This window comes from Castanea sativa, chromosome 11, assembly GCF_040712315.1.
Source record: "Castanea sativa cultivar Marrone di Chiusa Pesio chromosome 11, ASM4071231v1".
Classification (NCBI taxonomy): domain Eukaryota; kingdom Viridiplantae; phylum Streptophyta; class Magnoliopsida; order Fagales; family Fagaceae; genus Castanea; species Castanea sativa.
In genome coordinates this window covers 14,997,151-15,023,302 of record NC_134023.1, presented here as the reverse complement: position 1 = coordinate 15,023,302, position 26,152 = coordinate 14,997,151, and the positions used below count along the sequence as shown (strand labels likewise).

The 26,152-nt window shown below is 34.9% G+C and overlaps 1 protein-coding gene and 3 pseudogenes across 1 annotated transcript; all 4 read left to right on the top strand.

Moving 5' to 3' along the window:
• LOC142617287 (zinc finger CCCH domain-containing protein 48-like) overlaps positions 1-26,152 on the top strand; it is a 73,972-nt pseudogene that overhangs the window by 31,748 nt on the left and 16,072 nt on the right.
• On the top strand, positions 1,131-8,092 carry LOC142617288 (putative receptor protein kinase ZmPK1; annotated as a pseudogene).
• Positions 15,931-24,655, top strand: LOC142616125 (zinc finger CCCH domain-containing protein 48-like; annotated as a pseudogene).
• On the top strand, positions 17,920-20,283 carry LOC142615283 (zinc finger CCCH domain-containing protein 17-like). Its single transcript, XM_075788021.1, has 9 exons — positions 17,920-17,949; positions 18,025-18,210; positions 18,318-18,404; positions 18,787-18,939; positions 19,423-19,599; positions 19,736-19,833; positions 19,926-20,018; positions 20,139-20,189; positions 20,280-20,283. Exons 1-9 carry the CDS (start codon positions 17,920-17,922, stop codon positions 20,281-20,283), a joined length of 879 nt encoding a protein of 292 aa, XP_075644136.1.

Sequence of the window (26,152 nt, the reverse complement as noted above, 5' to 3'; positions counted from 1 at the left end):
TTCATAAAATACTGCAACCTTGAAATGTCTCTCTCACATACATATATGAAAATATTCACAAATGAATTAGAAAATTTATTGTTTTAATTAAAAAAAATTTAGACTAGAGAAAATTTATGTAATTTGCACCTACAAGCTTTTCATTATTCACCGAGGAAGAAAATCATTTAGCAAAAAGGGTCAAATATATGTGGTGAATAATGTCTTCTTTTTTTTTTTTTTTTTTGGCTGGAAAAAATATCGTCAAAAATTGAAGATAAATGCATTTAGAGGAATAATAATACTTACTTACTAACACCTCTCATTTTCAACTCTTCTTATGGTTGATGGAAACATCTTCCTACATTAATAAGATAGACCATTGTCATCGTTGTGAGCAACACTCTAGATATTATTAGCTCTGGATCTAAAAGTCTCAAGAATTAAAAAAGGAAAAAAAAAATCCCTCAAGGCCTTTTCCATATCAATGGTACATACTAATATATACTGAATTATATCATCATATTGATTTAAAAAAAAAAAAAAAAAAAGTCAAAGAGACTGCATAAAGAGAACTTGGCCCCTTTCCCCCATCAAACGAAGGCCATAATTGATTTTAAATATTTACTCAGTGGTTGGACAAGACTTTTGATTATGCTGATTTGCCCTCCAAATCAGGAATCTTCCTATGCCGTGTGGAGAGGTATAGATATACTATTTTGGTCTATAAAACAATATCCTTAGGCTTATCTAAATTAGACTAAGCATATAAACGAGTCAACAAATCAATATTAAATCTTTGCTGGAATAAATACAATCAGCCATCATAATGAACGGTCTGCAGAAAATATTCAAGAAAAAAAAAAACGGTATGCAGAAACTAGAGGTTTATTTATTTTTAAATCACGTATAGATAATCTTCATTCAGAAGTTGGTCCATATGCAGTCTTTTGCCTTGTTTATTTATTGTTTATATTTTTCCTGGAAATACTGTATTGCCAATACATCATAAAATGTCTTGGTGTGCGCAATTAGTGGGCAGGCAAACAAGTAGAAAGATTATTTCAACAAGTGAGCAGTGAAGATTTCGTTCTTCAATTATATATGACGAGGAATATATAAGTAGTAGAAAGATCTCAATCGTGCAATACCTCTTGCATTTCCTTATGGATATCTCAATCTTCTTCCTTCTTTTATGTCTGTTACAAACTCTTTCTCTTTCTTCATCTAATACATTAGACACTCTTAAAGGCACATCTCTATCGGTTGAGAAACCAAGTGACAAATTAGTTTCAGAAAATGGTGAATTCTCTGCGGGGTTTTTCCCTGTTGGAGATAATGCCTTTTCCTTTGCCATATGGCTAAACAAGTCCTCAACTCCCACAGTTGTTTGGATGGCAAACCGAGATGAACCTGTTAACGGAAGAGGTTCAGTGCTTTCTATTTTGGCAGACGGCCAGCTTATACTAACCAATTCACTCGGTATCACCATTTGGACAACTAAAGCAGCAGACTCGACCTCATTAGAGGTCACCAATTTGCAACTACAGCTCCAAAACACAGGCAATCTCGTTCTTCATAATTCCAAAGGTGTTGTCACCTGGCAAAGCTTTGATGCACCATCAGATACGCTTCTACCTCAACAAGCAATCACCAGGATGTCGAGCCTTATCTCAAGAAAAAGCCAGGACGACTATTCTTCTGGCAACTATAAGCTCTTTTTTGACAATGATAATGTGCTCCGCCTGCTTTTCCAAGGTCCAACAATGTCCAGTCTCTACTGGCCGGCTCCATGGCTTACAGACCCTGGACAAGCTGGAAGGTCTATGTACAATACTAGTAGACGTGCACTACTACACGACTCGGGTTATTTTGAGTCATCTGATCATTTTCAATTCAATGCAACAGATTTTGGCGCGGTAACTCACAGACGATTAACACTTGACCCTGATGGCAACCTGCGATTATACAGCCTGCAAAAGATGAATGGGAGTTGGGATTGGGTTGTAACATGGCAAGCCTTCTCTGACCCATGCAGGATTCATGGCATATGTGGACCTAATAGTCTTTGCAGTTATTATCCTGTTTCTGGCAGGAGATGCTCTTGCTTGCAGGGCTTCAACCTTAAAGATCAGACTGATTGGTCTTATGGCTGTGAACCAGAATTCAGAATCCCTTGCAACCATACAGATGAGACTAGCTTTGTCCAACTTGCTCATACTGAATTCTATGTGTTAGAAATACTGAATTGAATAGTATTGTATTTCTCACTGAAAGAATATACATGAATGCCTTTATATAGGAGGCATATGAGTGCAGTACAAGTAAATATGAGTGTAGTACAAGTAAGAGTGTTATACAAGTAAGAGTGCTAAACAAGTAAACTAGTTGGGCCTAAAGCCCACAACACTATATATGTTAACAGCCCCCCTCAAACTCAAGGTGGATGTGAGACCAACTTGAGGTTGTCAACCAAAGTACGAAGGCGTCCCTTAGGATGTGACTTGGTGAAGATATCTGCAAGTTGATCCGTAGAGGCGAGATTAGCTTGAGAGCACCATGGACAAGATGATAACGGATAAAATGACAATCGATCTCGATGTGTTTAGTCCGTTCATGAAAGACATCATTGTGAGCAATATGAATGGCACTTTTGTTGTCACAATAAAGAGGAGTAGCGAGAGGATGTCGACACACCTAAGTCTTTGAGAAGTCATCGTAGCCAAAGAAGTTCGGATGTGGTATCGGCAAGGGCACGATATTCGCGGTACTAGAACGGGCCACATGAGTTTGTTTCTTGCTTCGCCAAGAAATCGGAGAAGAACCAAGAAGAAAGCAATAACCGGTGGTGGACACACGATCGAGTGGGATCTCCCCTTGCCCACCGGCATCGAGAAAATGCACGGAGAACAAGAGGAGACCGAGCGAGTAGAAAAGACCATGGAAGAGAGTGCCCTTTAGGTACCGAAGAATGTGTAGAACGACGGCATAGTGAGTCGATCGTGGAGCGACGGATATTGGCTCACGGTGAACCGACATAGGAAATGTCTGGACGAGTAACAGTGAGATAAACTAGGCTGCCAACTAAGCATCTGTAAAGAGAGGGATTAGACAATGGTTTCCCCCCTGAGGGAGTCAGATGCGCATTAAGCTCGACTGGAGTGTCAACAGTCTTGCTATCAATGAGTCCAGCTCTAGACAAGAGTTCAGAGGCATACTTGGCTTGAGTAATGTAAAGTCCATCTGTAGAATGAGTGATTTCAAGACCCAAGAAGTAGCTAAGATGTCCAAGATCTTTCATCTCAAACATCGCCGACGAGAAAATCTTTGAGTTCTTGAATGCCACCGAGGTCATCACCGATTATGATCATATCATCCACATACGGGAGAAGTAAAATAGTGCCTTTGTCAGTGCGACGAAGAAATAAGGCAGAATCATAATGACTGGCCATGTAACCCAAACGAGAGATGGTAAAGCTGAACTTGGCAAACCAAGCACGTGGAGCTTGTTTAAGGCCATAAAGTGCACGTCGAAGGTGACAAACCTTGTTTGATTCAACAGAGAGACCAGGAGGAGGTTGCATATAAACTTCTTCACTCAAATCCCCATTAAGGAATGCATTTTTGACATCCATCAGGAAAAGATCCCATTTGCGGCGACGAACGGCTAAGAGGGCACGAACGAGATGAGATACGAGCAACCGGAGCAAAGGTCTCTTCATAATCAATCCCATACTCCTGTGTAAAACCTTTTGCAACAAGACGAGCTTTGTAGCGCTCAATGGACCCATCAGAGTTAGTCTTAATCTTGTAGATCCACTTACAAACCAACCACGATTTCCCGGGGAGAGTGACCAAGTCCCAAGTATGGTTTTTAGATAATGCATCAAGTTCCTCTTTCATTGCAATGCGCCATAAAGGGTCAGTGGAAGCCTCACGATAGGTGTGAGGCCCGTGCAATGTAGCAAGGGCAGTGTAACAATGATAGTCAAGTAAATGTGCAGGAATAGACCTTACCCGAGTTGAGTGACGAGGTGGAATGTCTTGTACATGATCTTCAGGCGGGGAGCGGGGAACCAGGATCAAGGTTGGGTAGCTCGTCTTCGACCTGTTCATCTTTCACCTGTTCATTAAAAGGGGAACTAGGAAAGGGATCAAGGATTTTTGGTGGTTGGACAGAGAAGTTAATAGGAGAATCAGGAGTAGCTACAAGAGGATCGGGGGATCACTATCAGGAGGTCGGGAGCAGCTACAGAAGGAATTTGCGTCTCATCTGGAAATAGATCTAAGACAGAAGAGGAAGATAAAGAAGCACGGAAGTGAGAGAGCTCGACAAAGAGGCGATGTTCCCAAAAGACAACATTGCGGGAGACACGAAGACGATGAGAAATAGGATCATAACACCGATACCCCTTTTGAGTTTCGCCATAACCAAGAAAACAACAAAGTCTTGACCTAGGCTCAAGTTTGTTATGCTCATGTGGTTGAAGAAGAACGAAACAAGCAGAGCCGAATGAGTGTAGGTGGTGATAGTTTGGAGGTGACCCAAAAAGGCGCTCATATGGAGTTTGATTTTGGATGACAGGACTGGGAATGCAATTAATAGTATGAACAGCATGAAGAGCAGCTTCGCCCCAAAAAGGAGCAGGAACTTTGGCAGAGAGAAGAAGAGCACGAACAGTGTCAAGAATATGACGAAGTTTTCGTTCGGCTCTACCATTTTACTGAGAGGTACCTAGACAAGTTAGTTGATGAACAGTGCCATAGGAATGCAAAACAGCTTGGAAAACATATTGAGTGTACTCAAGAGCATTATCAGATCGAAAAATTTTGATACGTTTAGAAAATTGAGTTTCAACCATTTTTGCAAAATTAGAATACACTTGCAATAATTCAGAACGATGTTTCATATTAAAGATCCAGCTATAGCGAGAGTAATCATCAACAAAGACAACAAAATATCGAGATCCACCAATGCTAGAGACAGAGGAAGGTCCCCAAACATCAGAATGAATAAGGTCAAAGATATCAGTGGATATAGATTCACTAGAATTGAAAGGCAAAGCTGGTTGTTTTCCTAATTGACATGAAACACAATAAATTTTTTTGTAGACACTGAACCTAGCAAACCTCTAGAAGCCAATTGTTGTACACGGGAAGAAGATGCGTGACCAAGTCGAGCATGCCAAAGAGCAAGAGAAGGAATAGAGGAAACTTGCGGCAATAGAAACAGGAGCAACAAGTGGAAGACGAAGGTTGTCCACGGAAACATACGCCAACTGCGGGACCGGTCCCAGCTCGTCCCGTCCTTGGATCCTGCACAATACACCCAGAATAATCAAATATGATTCGATAACCCAACTCAGCTAATTGTCCCACAGAAAACAAATTGTAAGAAAGGTCAAGAACATTAAAGACCCCAGAAACGGAGAAGTTGGAGGTTGAAACGGAACCCATATTATGACCAGACATTGTGGAACCATTTGCTGTGCGAATAGTAAGAGGGTGTGGTGCAGGTTTAAGATTAGAAAATAAGGACGAGTGAGGTGTCATGTGATTGCAACAAGCAGAATCCATAAGCCAAGAGGAAGGAGACATACCGGACAAAGCTGAGAAAGAAGAGGAATAAGATGCATTACCAACCATACGAATGACATTGACGATGATGTTTTTAAGGTCATCTGTGGTCATGGTGAAAGTGCGACCTGAAGACTTAGACTGTGCAAAGACGGGAGCCATTGGTTGGACACTCTCAATGTTAACAATAGTGGCAGAAGAACCTGAAACAGCTGATTTATTGCGCTGAAAGCAAGTCTCAATATTATGGCCAAAACGTTTGCAAAAATTGCAAAAGCGTTTACTAGATTGTCTGCGATGATTGTTGCAAAAGGAAGAAGACCTGTCCTTATTCTTCATTTAAAAGCAAAATATGCAAAAATGGATAGCAAAAATGAAATCTACGCGAAAAACTGAGTAAGGAGAACCTGGACTGAAAAAAGTCAACTCCATAAAAGTCAACGGTCAAAGTCAACGGTCAACGGTCAAAGTCAACGGTAGCTGACGTGACTTGCTGACGTGGCAGGCTGACGTGGCAAGATCAGTATGGCGCGTGGAGGCGCGTGGGCGCGTGAACTGCAGTGCAGAAACTTCTGGCGGCACGTGAGGGCGCGTGGAGACTCCGATAACTGTGAGGTTTTCACGAAAAAGATAGATTGGAGCAAGACGATCTTCGTGGTACCTTCGGAAAATTTTTCGGAGCAATATTCACGGCGGTGCCGAAAAAGGCAGTGGTCTTTGCAGTGTTCGGACTCCTCAACGGCGGCTGCTGCAGGTCCGGAACCTAAGGACGATGTCTGGAAGACTCGAAGGTTCAACGGCAAAAGGCTGCGGCAGTTGTCGTGACAGCGGAAGCAATATTGAGAACGGAGTTACACCAATAAAGACAAGACTGCTAAGAAAAGGTCAGAGCAGTGGCTCTGATACCATGTTAGAAATACTGAATTGAATAGTATTGTATTTCTCACTGAAAGAATATACATGAGTGCCTTTATATAGGAGGCATATGAGTGCAGTACAAGTAAATATGAGTGTAGTACAAGTAAGAGTGTTATACAAGTAAGAGTGCTAAACAAGTAAACTAGTTGGGCCTAAAGCCCACAACACTATATATGTTAACACTATGGCTCAGATATCTTCTTCCGTCCGAATGTTACCTTTCAATTTTGTCAAGAACAATGCCTGAATAGGTGTGACTGCCATGGCTTCCAGTATAAGTTCGTTGAAGGTAGTGGTTACTATAATTGTTACCCCAAGTATCTACTGATGAGTGGACACCAATCACCAAATTTTGTTGGAGATTTTTATTTAAGACTACCAAAAGCTGGTCTTTTTTATAGCAAGATTCCTGATGAAGAATTCAAGTTACAATGTTCAGCCAACCTAACCAAGCAAATCATAAGAACGTATGAAAATAAGACCGTAAAGCTTTTGCTTTGGTTTGCGACAACAGTGGGAGGTATGGAGGTGACTTGTGTTTTGTTGGTCTGGTTATTCTTGTTAAGAACTAGTAAACATCCTAACCCAGATCCTGCTTCACAAGGATATCTCCTCACAACTAAATTTAAGCGATTCACCTTTGATGATCTAAGAAAGGCAACGCGGGGATTCAAAGAAGTGATTGGGCGAGGAGCAGGAGGGACAGTATACAAAGGTGTACTGCCTGATCAGCGGGTTGCAGCAATCAAGCAACTCGATGAAGCTAACCAAGGAGAAGCAGAATTTCTAGCTGAAGTAAGCACCATTGGCATGTTGAACCATATGTACTTAATAGAGATGTGGGGATATTGTGCAGACTGCAGAGGGAAAGCATAAGCTTCTGGTGTATGAGTACATGGAACATGGATCTTTAGCTGAAAATATTAGTTCTAATGTACTTGATTGGAAGAAGAGGTTTGAAATAGCAGTGGGCACTGCAAAAGGCCTAGCTTATCTGCATGAAGAGTGCTTAGAGTGGGTTTTACATTGTGATGTAAAGCCTCAGAATATATTGCTAGATTCCAACTTTCAACCAAAAGTAGCAGATTTTGGTTTGTCTAAACTAGTAAGTAGAAGCATGAGTGATCATTCAAGCTTCTCAAGGATGAGGGGAACTAGAGGTTACATGGCTCCTGAGTGGATTTATAATCTTCCCATTACTTCTAAAGTGGATGTTTACAGCTATGGAATTGTGCTGTTGGAAATGGTGACTGGAAAGAGCCCAGGTGGCATGCATGCCTCTGACAGTGGAGAGACAAGAGAGCATAAGAGGTTGGTCACTTTGCTAAAAGAGTATATTAACATTGGAACTGCAACAAGGAAGTCAAGGATTGAAGAAATTATAGATCCCATGATGTCTGGCAAATATGACAAGGTTAAGATGGAACTTTTGGTCAAAGTGGCCTTGCAATGTGTGGCAGAAGACAGGGATGAGAGACCCAGCATGAAACAGGTAGTAGAGATGCTTATAGGCCATGAGGATTAATATTTGTTGAAATAATTTAGAAGTTTTGTTTAATTTGAGTTGTAAAAAGATTTCATTATGCATTCCTATTTCTTTTTTGCGGAAGAATAGAAATTTCTGAACTGTAATAAAGGAAGTTATGGATTCATCTTCTCTCCACTGTATATAGACTTTTCTTTGATTTTTTCCAACATGTAAAATTTGATAAGGAGTATTGCTATAGTTACAAATTATGTTACAATATCTTTACCTTTTATTAGTTTTCATTAAGGCCCACAATTAATTTAACTTTTTTATTTATCAATAATCACTCATTATATCAATAGTTTGTAAATTTTTTTATAAAATAGTTTATATCTCTAGCATTATTCTTTGATAAGGACATGAAAGAGAAAGCAGAAAATGTCGGACACTTTTGGCCTAATGGTTAATTAAACATGCTTTACAACGTTGTTACGAAGCTGTTGGCCAGACATATGAAGCCTTTCCCAAATGAACTCATTAATTAACTTCAGGCGAGCTTCATCTTCGGCAGGAGAGCAATAGATAACATTGTATATTCCAAAAGGCTGTTATGAAATTCAAGGGAAGCAAAGCCCAAATGTCGATCAAGATTGGTTTTGTGAAATTTTATGACATGCTATAATGGAGTTTCATTCCTTGGAGTCTAGAAATTGGTTTTGGGAAAACCTTCCTCTTACTAGTGATAGGAATATAAGGGAGTACACATCCTAAGCTCTTGTGTTTCTTTCTTGTAAAGCCTTGGACCAGAGGGAGCTAGTGGTGTGACAGTAACGGATAAAAGGCTTTCCGAGGAATGTTAAGATAGCTTTGGGAGAACCATGACAGTAACGGGTCAAAGTGAGTTTCAAAATAGTTACTCAATTGACGAAAATTTCCCATAGATAAAGGGTTTTACGTCACCTATTATTTTAAGAAAAAACCAAGTAAAAAAAAAATTTTAAAAAATACATATTTTTCTATCTATATACATAAAAAAGTTGAAGTTTTTTTTTTTTTTTTTTTTTTTTGAGGGTCTCAAAAAGCTGAAGTTTGGTATTTTTTTTTTGCTCCTATGCTCCTATTGAGCAAAATCAACAGCTACATTATCCAACCATTTTCAACATTTTTTTTTTGTCATATTAATTTCCTAACTTATTCTTATACTTTCTCCAACTTTTTCCCTCCCTTTTACCTTTTCATCTTCCTATTACTATCTACTTTAATATCACTTTTCCTCTATCCCTTTATCTTCATTTATTTTTGGCTTTATCTTATTCCCCTTCTCTTTCTAGAAATTTACAATTGTCTCTCTCATTCTATATATAGTTTTCCTACAAACAAAATGTTATGTCTCTCTCTTTCTCTCTCTCAAAATTTTGTTTTTCATTTTTTGGTGGATTTTTTAAATTTTCTTGCAGCTCTAATTTGGGTTTATTTGATTAAGTTGTGTTTTTAAGTTGTTTTTTTTTCTTCTCTCTGATTTCATAGATCAATGTTACCATATTGCATTATAAATATAGTATATAAGAATATAATGTTATTTCATTACATAAGATAACCTGATTTAGATAATTTAGTGTTTATTACTATATATATTTTTATTTTTACCTTTTTCTTCTCATATTATTTTCTATAGATTTCTTATTATTCTCTTTTGAACAAGTAATTATTCTCTCTCTCTCTCTCTCTCTCTCTCTCTCTCTCTTAATTTTTTTTTAATTCTTTCTTGCAATTCTACGTTATATTGATTAATCATTGTGATTTATAAACTCGAATTTGGGTTCATACGTTTTGGTGTTGTATTTTTTAGTTCCCCATTACAAGTAGTATCTTTCTGTCTCTCTCTCTTAGGTTGGATTTATTTATTTATAGTTAATACTTGATTATTTTGGAAGTAAGAATCTGAGTTTATATCTAAACTGTTAGGTTCTAAAGATTCATGTTTAAATGTTTAGAATCATAATTTTATTGTTTTGGCAAACTGATAACAAAACATGTCTAGTCTAGGTTTTTAGGCAATGCTTAAAAGTGGTTGTTTCAAGGTTCAAGTTCAGCTGACTGCAGAAAAAGGAAGTGTGGTTTTGCCTTCCTCAACCGATTGAAAATCCTAGGTCCAGTTTTTCTGCAGAATTTTTAAATAGGCCCAAGCTCGTGAAAATGATTAGGGTTTCATTTAAACTTCTCACATATAAAAGGGAAATCCTAGGCATGTTTTGAAGACTTTTGGAAGACTTGTGTGTTACTCTTTGTGAGAACTGAGAGATTTTGTACCTTCTAACTACATAAGAATCTACCGAAGCAAGAACTACAACTAAGCGTTTGTAGAACATAGTTGCTGCATCAAGATCATTAATGATGGTGATTTATAACCTTTGAGTGGGATCTCAAAGTCACAAGCAAGGCGGCTTGTGTTGGTGTAAATCCGAGAAGAGAAGGAGTCCGTAGATTAGGAGCTTGCATGTGGTCGTGTCAGTAAGTTACTACTGGAGGTAGCAATAGATTTAGGGTTAAATCTTTTGTAAAAACTCCAATTCTCTTATAGTGGATTTACTTTACCTTGAGAATAGTTAGGTCAAATTATCCTCAGGTTTTTATCTTAAAATGGTTTGTTTAATTGGTTTTCTTGGATCATCATATCGTGGTGTTATTTATTTTTCGCTGCATTGCATGATATGATTTATTTGTGTTTAACCTAGATCTAAATAATTAATCTAATAAGTGATCACTTGGTTAATATATTCGGTTAAACAATCTTGTTTAAAGGGTCTAAACAAACAAAAATAAACACAATCTTGGCTATGCTAATTACAAATTGGCATTCGGTTCATTCAGTCTATTTGGCTTCACTTCATCCACTTCGGTCCAGTTCAATCTACTTCTGTCCACTTCAGTCCATTTGGGTCTACTTCGATCCACTCTAGTTCAATTAGGTCCATTTAGTCTACTTCAATCAATTTAGTCCAATTCGGTCTAGTTTGAATAATACTAAAGCTACATTGCTAATTTGAATAAAATACATCTTTATTTGAAAAAAAAAAAAAAACTAAATCCTTTTTGGGTGATTCTGAAACGGTTGGGTTTGTCATTCTCCAATTTATTGATTCGAGTGCTTGTTCAATCAAATCAATACATAGTTGGCTTGAATTAGTCTATACATAACTGGAATGACCATGGGAATGGCGATGGCAGTGCTTGATATGGAAAAACATCGGAGAGATGGAAGAAAATTTTTCTAGAGCCCAAACTCTTATACAATGAAAAGACTAAATGTTTCTATTGAATTGTGTATCAAATTGTACATAGGAATGCCTTTGATATATGCATAGAAGTAAAAGTATAATATAGATGATGTTGCGAATGCCTGAAGAAAATATTCGCGATGCTCTCTTGATGGAATAATAACTGAACTATTAGCTTCTGATTGTATACCTTGAATCCACGAGGGATTTTCCCGAATCCACAAGGAGATAAACTGGAATCCACCGAAGAAAGAATTTGACAAAAGTTTGTGTTCATTGATAATAGTCTAATTTGCCTCTGACAGCTACAAAACATATAAATACTAAGAAAAACATCTGAAACCCTAATTCGTACTAATTACGTGATTAGGTAACAAAATACCGAAATTTATCAAATATGGCAAAATTGAATTAAATGAAGAATCATAAATTACTAACCTTAAGAGTCGTCCCAAAACAAGCGGGATCTTATTTTGACTTTTGAGAAAAAAATTATTAAGGAAATAAAAATTATTATAAATGGAAATTTTTTAGTTTTTGGGGGTGTAAATGAAGGAATTTTCCATTTTTAGGGAGTACCTTGTAGCAAAGCTACGATATGCTCAGAAGGCTGTTTCACTTTAGCTTGCCAAATTTCAAGTGATTTCGATTTTGAGGCCCATGAATGTCTTTTTACCTTGTGCAATGATTTTAGGCGTGCGTGAGAGTCCAAAGATCATGGCGGTCTGTTTTACGTCAATAGAAGTATATATAAACGTGAAGTAGAAGGTAAAATGAAGTATACTGTATTACATGACTAGAATGGGCAGGAGCTACTAGACTTATATTTTAACATCCAACGAAAAGAATCAAAGTGAACAATTTGAAAAAGTTTTCATAATTTCAATTACAAAAAATTTCTAAATTATTTTTTCAACAACATTAATCCTCATTCTAAGAAGCATCTCTACTACTTGGTTCATGTTGGGTCTCTCATCCTTGTCTTTTGCCACACATTGCAAAGCCACTTTAATTTGACCAGAAGTTCCAACTTAGCTTGATCATATTTGTTGGCCATCATGGGATCTATAATTTTATCAATCCATGAATTCCTTGTAGATATTCCAATTAGAGGCGGCTTGATGCATTTGAGGGCATAAGGCGAAAATTGATTATCTTGTTTTATATATAAAATTACTATTAATTAACATGAACCACATATAATTTTTTTTTAAAAGTTTATAAACACAAAAAAATTTGAAATTTTTTTTTACATTTGTTGATGTGGCAGATTGATAGTAGTGAGTAAAAGAATGATGTTAGTGGTGAATTTAGTTGAAAACTAGTAAAAGTTTGCTAACTCGACTATTGTGAAAAATGTTGTAAATGTTTTTGGATTTCTTTCTTTCTTTTCTTTTTTCTTTTAGAAGTGCTACATTTATAATGTTTTTTATAACAAATCCTAGGTGTTAAGTTACTTCTTGTTTTCTATTTGAACCTACTACTAAAATTATTTTTTGCTGTCAATAACAGCCCTTACCAATCTGCTATTTAGGATTTTTTTTTTTGGTAAAAATGTTGTGAAAAATGTCGCGGATATAACATTTCTTTATCTTTTTTATTTGTTTTCGTTTGATAAGAAAATATTATTTTATTTATTTGTTAATATTTAGGCTTAATTAATACTATTAGTCAAAATTTAGGTGCCTTTTTTTCACTTGGGGCCTTAGGCGGCCACATCAATGGCTTATACCACTGAGTCGACACTGGTTCCAATGTTAACATACTCTCTTACCAGAGTGACCAACCTCTTATGCTCCCTTGTCTCTCCACTGTTAGAGTATTGCATGCCAATTACTTTTAATCTTCATACACAATTACTTTTAAAAATTTAATGAACGATGCTACATCTCATTTAACACTTCTTTTATGAAAATCATTAGTCAGTGAATATATGATAATAGTAAGAAACATTACAAATGAGATTATGAAAAAGAAATGATAAAATTAATTAGCTACTATCATTATGAGGTAGTAGTCTATGATTTAACACATCTAAAGAAATGGAATATATAGAGTTTACTTAAGGTATATGTAAAATTCACATTAAAAAAAAGCATATGTAAAGGTTTAAAAAAATGTATATTCTATAAATAAGAAAAAAGTATTTGTAAGGTTTTTATTGACTTAAAAGAAAATAAAAAATCAATTACTAATAACTAAAACAACAACAACAACAACAACAACAACAATAATATATAGGGGTAATTACATTCCCCTTCCTTGAGATTTGAAGAAATGACAGTTTACCCTAAATTTGAAGGGAAAAAATATTTTCCCCCTTTACATTTGTGTGGCCAAATATTGTTAAATTAATATTAAAATATTGTGTATTAACCTGCCTATGCTTAAGGGTAAGTTTCTAAAATTATCCTCAATTTCAAAATTAAAATCTCATAGTTTAAAATTTTAAACTACGGTTTATTTCAAAATATTAAGTAATGACTTTTGCTTTTTTTCCCTTTTCTTTTCTCAATGAGTTATGGAGAGATTTGTTGTTTCAAATGTTTTAGTACTTTATATATTTTGTATTTTTAATCTGAATTTATGAGTAATGTTTTTACTAACCATGGTTAAACATTTATAAAGAGATTCATAAAAAAATTTAAATTATTTTGTGATTAATATAAACAGAAGGAAAGAGTGTTAATTTCTTCAAGCTCTAAGGGAGGGAAGTGTTTTTTCCCTTTAGATTTAGGGTGGAGGGTCATTTCTCTAAACCTCAAGGGAGGAGAATGTTATTACCCCAAATATATTTGATAAGATTACCCTAAAAAAAATTATCCCGCACAACACGTGGATGGTTTGCGTTTATGTTAAAACTTAAAACTACATAGGAGGACTTTCTAATGGTCAAAGTACAACTAAATATATTAAGGTCAATTATGGCCTTTTCAAGTGGGGGCATTAATAAAAAGCACGTTGATTAGGCTTAATTTTTAAAATCAAACTTGGATATTTTTCTTTGATTTGTAATAAGGAGGATAGATTTTATGACAACTAGTCGCGAACCCAGCCCATTGCGCGTGAAAATATTTTTAGGATGGTCTCATTAATTTTTTTCTTTCTTTTCAATTTGTACTAATTTAATAAATAGTATTGTAATTCATAATCATATTTTCATTTATTATAGTAACAATCACAAAATATATTGTATAGAATATTTGTTGTACCAAAATCAAAACAATACATTTTTTTCTCAAGAATTCAAAGGTAAGTTAGTGAAAATATTAATTTTTAATACAATTTATTTATAAATTTTGTATATCATTAAAAAAGTATATATAATTTGGAAATTATTCTTTTAGTTTTAGACAACTTTTTCAAACCTAATTGTTTCTACAACACAATCTACCCCAAGAAATATATCTAAAAAAATTAATAAAAGCCAACAAAACCAAAATTAAAAATATAATAAAAGAAAGGGGAAAAAAATATTGTAACTCTTTTTCCTTTTAAAAAAAAACCAAGGGTACAATTCCAAAGGGGAAAAAAGTAGAGATTTTTTTTTTTTGTTGAAAAAGAAGAAGTATTGTATTAATGCTGTCATAATCTAATGTTACATTTAATCTAACATGTGAAACTGAATAGATAAATAATAATGTTAAGCACAAAATTGAATATGTTTTCTTAAAAGTCTAAAAGAATACACTAATAAGATAAGGAAGATGAAGAACAATAAAAAAATATTCATAAACGCTTAAAGCAATTACTCAAGCATCTAAGAATATCAAATAACAAAGACATAACAATTCACTACTAATTTGTTAAACAAAATATTTACAAACAGTGAAAGTAAACTGTACAAAGACCATTATCTTCAACTGCACTAACTTTTTTCTCATTAGCTTTTCCAAACTATTTTGTTGCTTTTCAAATAAATTAAAACCTGAAAACAACACAAAATTTGACATATTATAATACAATATTTCCTAAATGAGATCAACAACAAACACTATTCATTAAAAGTATTTAGTATTGTAAAGAAAATGAAAAAAAAAAATACTTGCATCAAGGAACACATATGAATTAGTCAATAATATTCATCAATCTAAGGTAGAGATGCAAGAAAAATAAAATTTTCAACAAAAAAAATGAAAAAAAAAAATTTGAGAGAGAGAGAGAACCTTTTTTGTATTGGAAAAATTATGCAAAGATTGGGAGAGAGTGGCAATTTTATAGTAAAATGCTAGGAATAAGAAAAGTCAAAATAAAGGAAGATAAATAAGTAAAATAATATTTCAAGTTAAAATCGCCCAAGAGAATATATATAGACAACATTTTGGTTCTAATTTTCCATCGATTTATTATTTAGTTATAACTTCAAAATTAAAGTAAATGATTATGTACAGTTAAAACCGCTTAAAATGAATTTGTAAAGTCAATATTATTTTATATTTAATATTGTAAAAAAAAATTAGAGGTAAAAATGAATATTAAAAAGACTAATGGTGTGGTTGATGACGTAGCTTAACAGGAACGTAGCAATAATAAACACTACACTTCAGCTTTTAGATATATATATATATATATATATATATATATAGAAGATCGTACATCATCATATAACTACTTGATAATGAAAGGAGGAGATTCATTCAAACAACACTGCATTCATCCTAAACTGTCCCCTAAAAGCCAGGGCATGTTTATATTCACCATTTCGAAACAATGGCTCCTTTCCATCCAGGAGAAAATGATCCTCATGAAAACAGTTCGCAACAGATGAAAGACAAAGCTGAATGGATATTTCGTGGGGAGTAAGTAATGCTGCACACACAATACTTTTTATTACAGCTGAGTTAACAAGTTTTTATAGGTTTCATCAAGATCTACCGTGATATCACTTTTTTACTTATTAATAACAATTTGCCCCCACTAAAGTTGTGAAAATTTTCTTGTTTTTAAACTCATTGTTCCTAAATTCACCCACCCTCTCATATGATAGTGTGCATTTATTATTATTATTATTATTATTTTAAGATTATAAGAAATTTTTTGATTGAAACGAAAATCCATTCCCCAAAAAACTAAGATTCAAAATATACAATGGATTGGATATTAGGTGGACCCTCCTCAATCCAGATTTGCGGATCCCCTATTCCAACAAAAGCAGCTGCTAGCAACCTAGCAACTTTATTACAAGATTTGTTAATTAGTAATTACATAAAAAGAAATACAGTAAATATCATTCTAGCAGTCACGAATATTCTTCAGAATATCGCCATAAATGGTCAAGCTTGGTCTTGCATCACTAGCATTGGAATTTGAAATGTTTACATTTTTCTTTTTTAAAAAGTCAAATATTATAGTTAACTTTCGCATAATCTTAAAATATAGTTACTATTTCATTATATATCCAATATTGTGTTTAACCGAAAAAAAAAAAAAAATTAGTTAGCAACCTGATGGTAGGGAGGATTCATGGAGAATTGAAGTACAGTTTAGATACACATTAGGTTGGCATCTCTCTCTCAGAATATATAGTTTAACTGGCTTCAAGAGAATCACTTTTTAGCAACTTGGTCTTTTGAGAACGAGTTAACTGGTTCTTTTGTTTTAGGCTCTACCCCTCAACCATAGTTGGATAAATATTTAGTGTAGTTTGTTTAATTTTTGTTGTTTCTACGAGCACTGAAAGGAATTCGTTTAATCAAAACCTGCATCAAGTCAAGTGTGAGGAAAATCTCATCAATTAGTGATCTCATTACATTAGATGATTGCCTATCTATATGTAAGCTGTTATTGTTTCTGATTTGGCGGAACAGAGAATTTAAAATCCTTCATGGGTTAGCAAGGATTTTCTTGATTTCAGTTGGGTTTTTTGATTTGGAATTGGATCTTCTTCAATGGAAGAAAGAGAGTGGTTAGGATCTTCTTCAGCAGCAACAAGACATGCAAATTTTGGCTCAGTGGTAGATGCCTTAAAAACCCATGTAGGTTTGCCCATTCAGAAACACCTGATGTGGCCACCATTCACCGTCCCAGGCAGACTCCTTACTACCCTCGCTCCAGCAACGCTTTAGTTTCAAACACTTGGCGAAGGGCTCCTAGGAATTCACAAAATGTTCAGGAGAAGGTTGTTAACCACAAGTCTTCTGAAAATGTTCCTAGGAAGTCTGAATCAGACTTGGAAGATATTAAAAAGAAGTCGCCAGAAAGTGTTTCTGAGAATTCTTCAGAATGTTCTGTTGTTGAAAATGATTCTAATCTGGAGAATGTGGTTGAAGAAAAGCCTCTGGAGCATGTTCCTAAGAAAACCGCAGAAAGGGTTTGTGAGTTCTGGGTGCAAGGGACGTGTGTCTATGGTGATCAGTGCCCTTACCTACACTCATGGTTTCGTGGGGATAAGTTCAAAAGGTTGGCAGAGCTTCAAGGGCACAACAAGGTACCTATTTGTGTTTGATGAACTTTATTCTTCCATTTCCATTAGGATGTTGGTGTAAATTTTTTTAATTTGGAATCTGATTTAATAATGAGACCTGAACTCAGTTTATGCCAAGGTTAAATTTGGCCTAGGCTAGCCTAATTAGTTGTTTCATCATTTGAATACTAATATAGCCCATTCATGATATCTAGATTATAGAAATTCGATTTGTTCCTGAATAAGAACATGGAGCATTATATGCTTCACTGCTATTTTTACAATGGGATTCATCAATGACAATTGATAGAAGACCAAAAGATATTGTTGGTTTATAGAAATTATATCCTAGATAGAGCAAGTTCTTTTGAAAAACCATATTTATGAGTTTTTTATAACAGGCAGTCAACGGAATTGCACTTCCTCTAAGATGCAATAAGCCTTGTTCAGGTAGCAGTGACGGAACAATTCGGCTTTGGGACTGCCATACTGGTCAATGTGCTAATGTGATTAACCTTGGTGGCGAAGTTGGATCTGTTTGTAGTGAAGGCCCATGGCTCTTTGTTGGCATGCCAAATGTTGTGAAGGTGAGCTTAAAACTGAGTAATGTTGTGATTTTTTTTTCCAGATTCTGTCAGTTCAAGATGTGACCTTGATTTGGCATGTTGGTGATGCTGCAGGTGTGGAATACTGAATCGGTGCTGAATACAGTCTCAATGGACCTGTTGGGCAAGTCAATGCATTGGAATCTGTTAATGATTTGCTTTTTGCTGGGGTAGAGGTAAGCCACTTTACTAATAGTTTAGAATTCTTGTGTTCTCTTAGTAGCTTTTATTCTTTCTAGTGGATTAAATTTGAGCAATGTAGTGGTTATTGTGCTAGTCTCACACGCTAGAGGTTCCTGGTTTGAACCGGGGCTAAGATGATACTGTTAAAGCCATTTGCTTTTACTTATTAAAAGAAAAAAAAATTCCATATTTTGATTCTTAGGGTCTCGCTAGATTTTGGTGTTGAGTGTTTCATGTGGGCTATATGCTGTCCTTAAATCCATTCACTTTTCAGCATTGTGTTATCCTACTTGCTTTTTACACCATTGTTCCATACATAATTTATATTCTTATTAAAGTTGGTCCGAAATTAATGTATTATACCTTCGATTGCAGGACGGTGTTATTTTGGCATGGAAAGGCACTTGCGAAAGTAATCTTACATTTCAACTTGCTGCAACCCTTAAAGGCCACACCCATGGTATAACATCTTTAGTTGTTGGAGGAGGCAACAGGCTGTACTCAGGTTCCAAGGACCATACAATAAGGGTTAGTTTTTTCTCCTAAAGATTTTTTTTCCTGTTGTTCTATCTTTTATGTTATGAGTAGTTAGTATTTGAAGAGAGCTTGGTTATTAAGATCATTGGTGCTCTCTTCTGCTTTACTTGCTTCTGCTATACTGGAAGGACTGTGATTGGATGGTATCTCATTTAGACATGGTGCTGACCTTTTGTTTTAGCAATTCTGTATTGTTCTTGATCGATTTTTCCCCGTTCCAAATCTTGCATAAAACTAATATGACATACTTACCTCATGTATTTTGACTAAGTTACTTAAATTGATTAATTGAGTTCCACTCTATAAAACTCAGCAATATATATCTGATGTGATACAGATGATTTTAATCGATTAAATATCCTTTTTGTTTTAGTTGTCATTATCTTTATATGTGCACAAGGATCATATATTATGTTTTGAGATATGTCAGGGAAAGAAAAAAGAATTAATCTCTGTTCTTATTTTTTGTTTCAGGTTTGGGATCATGAAAATTGGCAGTGTATTATGACACTGAATGGGCATGATGATGTTGTGAAGTCTCTCATGTGCTGGGATAAGTATTTGTTCTCTGGATCATTGGATTGCACCATAAAAGTTTGGGCTTCTACTGATGATGGCTGCTTGGAAGTAATCTATACTCACAGTGAACAAGTTATTGAACCACAATTAGTTTCATTTACTTTCTTATTTGCTTCCCCCCTTCAGTAATCTATGCCATGTTGTTGATACTGTAGCCTTAGTTTTTCAAGTGTCAACTAATTGGATGGCATGATTTTTCATGGTACAGGGTATCCTTGCACTTTCTGGGATGACTGATCCGGATGTTAAACCAATCTTGTATTGCTCTTGTAGTGATAAATCTGTCCACCTCTATGAACTGCCAACGTGAGTACAATTTTCCCTTTGTGAAAATCTTTCTTCTTTGCCCTCTTGGATTTGACTAATATTAGTGATTTTTGTTTTAGATTCACTGACAGGGGCAGATTATTTGCAAAACAAGAAGTCCAGACTCTTCAAATAGGTCCTGCGGGCCTCTTTTTTACTGGGGATCAGACTGGTTTGCTGACAGTGTATACATGGCTAGCAGACTAATGGTTGAGACGTGCCCAAGACTAAGACTAGTAAAGCAGTGTTTTTATTAGTTGCGGCAAACTGTGTACAGTATTTTGAGTACATTTTCCAATGTACAGTATTTTGAGTTTAGAAATTCTTGTTATTATGAACATTGAGGATAAAACAGTGTAATGTTGTTACTACATAATGAAAATAAATATAGCTACATACCCAAGGTAAAGACTTTGATTTACTGTTTTTCTCTACTGCCCCTGCAGGTGAACAAAGTTACAAAATAAAGTGGGATTGGATGATATTCATATCTCCTTCTCCTTGATTTATTAGATGTTTTTGAGGTCTACTTGGAGTTTCAGAAGTCCTTTTTCCAGCAATTGCTCGGTTTACAGAACTTTCACCGATAATATTGAAGAAATGTATTTCAATTTATGATTTGCCATCCATTCGGTCATCCAGTTATTGCTCAAGCCAGGCAATGAGCACAAAAACAAAATATTTCTTGAAAAATTTGTAATAAAGTTTATAAGCAGCAGGAAAATGAAGTACACAAACAAAGAGAAGACCAATAACCATTAAAAATTTCAACAATTTTTATATTATTTGTATAGTTATGTAAATATAATTTTTTTGTTTAAAAAAAAAAAAACTGCATTCTTGACAGGAGCAAATATGTTGCCATTGATTTCAGTATTTAGGGATAAAGAATTTGGGAATGGCAAATTAGCCTAATGCATATGAGAACGTGTATAGTTAAGGAGAATTGACAAAGAACAGGCTTACAACTGACAAATAAATTATCAAAACAACAATTAAGGTTGATAGAGACCAAATAATGGTCTTTCTACAGCCAACTAAGTCTACCAAAATTAAGTATTTATGCAATCAAAAGATTCTTAACAAACTCACGTAGGGTCTAAATTTCTTTCTTTCTTTCTTTCTTTTTTTTTTTTGGTAGCCACCCAACTCCATTGTTGTCACCCCATAATAAGCAACAATATCAAAACCTGATAAACAATATTCACGTGGTTTTCTTATATTTACGTTTTTATATATGAGTTCTATTTGAACTCAAATTGGTTTTTTAAAACTCAAATTGATATTTGTAGCATTGTTTGTGGATCTGGAACTTATTTTGATTGTTGTGAATCATTAATGCTTTAAAATTTTGAGTTCTATTTTGTGAATCATTAATGCACGTGGTTTTCTTATATTCACATTTTCATATATGAGTTCTATTTGAACTCAAATTAGTTTTCTTAAAACTCAAATTGATATATGTTTATTTTTTTTTTAAATATTAGTTGAATGCTAACTTAGAGTTTAGGGGAAAAAAATACTTATTATTTTATCATGATTTAGAGTCTGAAAGGGAAAAAAAAAAAAAAAAAACTTTTAACTTCCACCGAAAGTGCTACGTACAAAATAGGACCACACTTTTTTTTATCAATATCTTTTCTTTTATTTTATTTGGTCAGTTTGATGGGTGTTTAATATTTTCTCTAATTAATGAGTATTTTTAAAAGAGTGCGAATGATATATATTGATTTGTCTTTTTTTTTTTGTGGTTATCTGGTTTGACTCATTATTTTAGTGTATATGGTCTAATTGGTGCTCTCTCTTTCTACTATTATTTTTGTATGTTGTTTTCCTTACATTTAAGCCTTACTCTTTCTCTTTTTTTTTTCATATTTTTTTTAGGGTGACATATTAACAATTTTGTTAGATTGCATAACATGCGCATTGGATGAATTCGGATGAGTGAAGTAGTAGTCAATCTATCAAGTAGTTATGTAACACTATGTTTTCAATTAATTGAAACGGTTACACTTTAGCTTATTTTTTCTCAATCACATCTCTTCCATGTGAAATTTAATATTGTTCTTTGTTGTGCCTTTCATTGCACATGTATTTAAAAAAAAGAGAATACATTTATTTTTCTAAATTAAAGGAATACATTGATAGCCCTTCTTAGTTTTTTTTTAAAGCTTTTTTAAGCATGCTAAAATTTAATTATGGATAGTAAAGAGGTAATGCCTGAACAAGTATGTCCAAGAAGATAGTCTGAGGAAGATTATGTCCTCGGTTATGTAAAGCCGAGGTAGGAGAAGGGCTGGTTAACATCCATAGGCAATGTTCTAGAAAATCTTATAGGTAAGGGTAAACATGGAAGATAAGAAAAAGGGCGGTAGAATATCTAAGATAAAGCTATTATCACTGCCCCGTATTAAATGCTCTGCAATTGCTATTATGGCCGCATTTGAATACTAATATAGCCCATTCATGATATCTATATTATAGAAATTTAATTTGTTCCTGAATAAGAACATGGAGCATTATATGCTTCACTGCTATTTTTACAATGGGATTCATAATTGACAATTGATAGAGCAAGTGTTTTTTGAAAAACCATATTTATGAGTTTTTTGATAACAGGCAGTCAACGGAATTGCACTTCCTCGAAGATGCAACAAGCTTTGTTCAGGTAGCAGTGACGGAACAATTCGGCTTTGGGACTGCCATACTGGTCAATGTGCTAATGTGATTAACCTTGGTGGCGAAGTTGGATCTGTTTGTAGTGAAGGCCCATGGCTCTTTGTTGGCATGCCAAATGTTGTGAAGGTGAGCTTAAAACCGAGTAATGTTGTGATTTTTTTTTTTTTTCCCCAGATTCTGCCAGTTCAAGATGTGACCTTGATTTGGCATGTTGGTGATGCTGCAGGTGTGGAATACCGAATCAGGTGCTGAATACAGTCTCAATGGACCTGTTGGGCAAGTCAATGCATTGGAATCTGTTTACAATTTGCTTCTTGCTGGGGTAGAGGTAAGCTACTTTGCTGACAGTTTAGAATTCTTGCATTCTCTATCTAGCTTTTATTCTTTCTATTTGATTAAATTTGGGCAATGTTGAGTTCAGGGTGTTTCTCTTTTCAGAATTTCTTTTAGTTTTTTTGAGCAAGAACTTATCTGATTCAATGTACTTTGATATTGTGAGTTATATCCATAGCAGATGCTTGGGGTTGGTGCAATTGTATATCATGCTTGACTCACACACTAGAGTTTCCCAGTTTGAACTGGGGGCTAAGACACTACTGTCAAAGCCTTTTACTTATTAAAGAGGGGGGGTGGGGATGACCAATGTTAATGCTCGAGGTCTCACTGGATTTTGGTGTTGAGTGTTTCATGTGTGTACATCACTTCTATTCTAATTAAAGTTGGTCCGAAATTAACTTAGTATTACTTCTGCTTGCAGGATGGAGTTATTTTGGCATGGAAAGGCACTTATGAAACTAACCATATATTCTAACTTGCTGCAACCCTTAAAGGCCACACACATGGTATAACATCTTTAGTTGTTGGAGGAGGCAACAGGCTGTACTCAGGTTCCAAGGACCACACAATAAGGGTTAGTTTTTTCTCTTTAAGAATTTTTTCCCCTGTTGTTCTATCTTTTTTTGTTGTTAGTAGTTAGTATTTGAAGAGAGCTTGATTATATGAAGAGAGCTTGATTATTTAAGGTTATTGGTGCTTTCTTCTGCTTTACTTGCTTCTTCTATACTGGAAGGACTGTGGTTGGATAGTATCTCATTTAGACCTGGTGCTGACCTTTTGCTTTAGTGATTCTGTATTGTTTTGTTCGAAACTTACCCTTTTCAAATCTTACATTGAACCAATATGATGTACTCTCCCTAATGTATTTTGCAGGAAACAATAACATATCCTTGTTTTAGTGACTAAATTATTTACGATAAATTGATTAAGTTCTACTCTGTAAACTTAGCAATATATATCTTATATCTTCAAAAATTTTGTCGTAGTTGTCATTTTCTTTATATGTGCACAAGGATCATATATTTTGCTTTGATTTGTCTGGGGGGAAAAAAAGAATTAATTTCTGTTCTTATATTTTGTTTCAGGTTTGGGATCATGAAAATTGCCAGTGTATTATGACACTGAATGGGCATGATGATGTTTTGAAGTCTCTCATGTGCTGGGATAAGTATTTGTTCTCTGGTTCATTGGATTGCACGGTAAAAGTTTGGGCTTCTACTGATGATGGCAGCTCGGAAGTAATCTATACTCACAGTGAAGAACAAGTAAGTTATTGAACCACAATTAGTTTCATTTACTTTCTTATTTGCTTCCCCCTTAAGTAATTGAGGTGTGCTACAGTCGGTGAGCAGTATTAATTGGTCTGGTAATGGCAAAATTGTATTGTTATGTCAGAAACTCAATAGGTGTATTATTTTGTTGCAATGCCATGTTGTTGATACTGCAGCCTTAGTTTTTAAAAAGTGTAAACTAATTGGATGGCATGATTGTTCATGGTACAGGGCATCCTTGCACTCGCTGGGATGACTGATCCCGATGTTAAACCAATCTTGTATTGCTCTTGTAGTGATAAATCTGTCCACCTCTATGAACTGCCAATGTGAGTACAATTTTCCCTTCGTGGAAAATCTTTCTCTTCCCTCTTGGATTCGTCTAATATTAGTGATTTTTTTTCTTCAGATTCACTGACAGGGGCAGATTATTTGCAAAACAAGAAGTCCAGACTCTTCAAATAGGTCCTGGGGGCCTCTTTTTTACTGGGGATCAGACTGGTTTGCTGACAGTATATACATGGCTAGCAGACTAATGGTTGAGACTTGCCCAAGACTAGTACAGCATGGTTTTTATTAGTTATGGCAAACAATGTACAGTATTTTGAGTACATTTTCCTATGTACAGTATTTTGAGTTTAGAAATTCATGTTATTAGGAATATTGTGGATAAAACAATGTAATACTACGTAATGAAAATAAATAGCTACATAACCTAAGGTAAAGACTTTGGTTTACTGTTTTTGTCTACTGCCCCCGTACGGGAGAACAAAGCTACAAAATAAAGTGGGATTGGATGATATTCAGATCGCCTCTTCACTTTATTAGATTTTTTTGAGGTCTACTTGGAGGTTCAGAAGAAGTCCATTTTCCAGCAATCGCTTGATTTGGAGAACTTTCACGAATAATATTGAATGTATTTCAATAACAAATCATGTGCCCTGAACCAGGTCCTTATTTCTTATTAGACTACATGAATATTATTTCTAATTCAATTACACCTTTTACAAAATGTCTCTTTTCTATTAACGAGATAGACCATAGAAAGTCATTCCACACTTCCTACACATTAAGTGCTCTACTTGAGATTTTTAGATGCTCTACTTGAGATTCTTGAATTAAATTCAACCGCATGAACCATGTGAGAATCTAAGTTACAGCATTTAAGAGACTCTATCTAAGTTTTAGCAGTTTACTGAATCAACTGTGTTTGGGCTTTTGTTGTTTTTCCTCCTCATTATTGAATGGTGACTTATTAACTCAGCATGTCCAATTTTCTTCCTCAGCAAAGATGTCAAGTGGACTGAATCAATATCAATCCCAACAACAACAATCTGACGGCTATCCTCACCTTTTAAACATGCTGATTCAACACCTTAAGAACCAAAAAGAAAAAAATATGATCATTAATTTAAAATTCCTAAATGAAACTTGTTGAGCATAATTGAAGTAATTTGGAGAGTAAACAAGTATGTAAAGAACAGGTAAATTTGGTTCGATTTTAATAATTCAAAGAAAAATAGGATTACCTTGTATACCGAATACAATTTGCATGGCCCTGGACCGAGCATTCTTTTTGTCATTATTTATTCTGACCCGGATCACTACCTTTTGCTGAAAAAAAGTTCCAAGTGTCAATTATTATGAAATAAAAGCATGCATGACTGTAATTTCAATACTTACTAGTGCTAGGAGTGTGCATCTACAGCATGTTGATATGAAAGGATCAATCGGAAATATTTCTTCATAATTTCCGGAACTTTCTGATTGACTTGGAGACCTGGCTGGTGGGAAGAATGTCTCTATGGAAAGAGAAAATCGTGGAGGTGATTGACTTGGAGACCTGGCTGGTGGGAAGAGTGTGTCTATGGAACAAGAGAATCGTGGAGATGATTCGTTAGATGCTGAACTAGTCTTACTTTCAGTGTCAGAGCTGTAGGGTGGGAAGATTGATGCAATGGAAACTGACTCCACCAGTGATTGACTTCTTTTTTGTCCAACTGTTACAAAATATGAAACGATAAATTTCAACT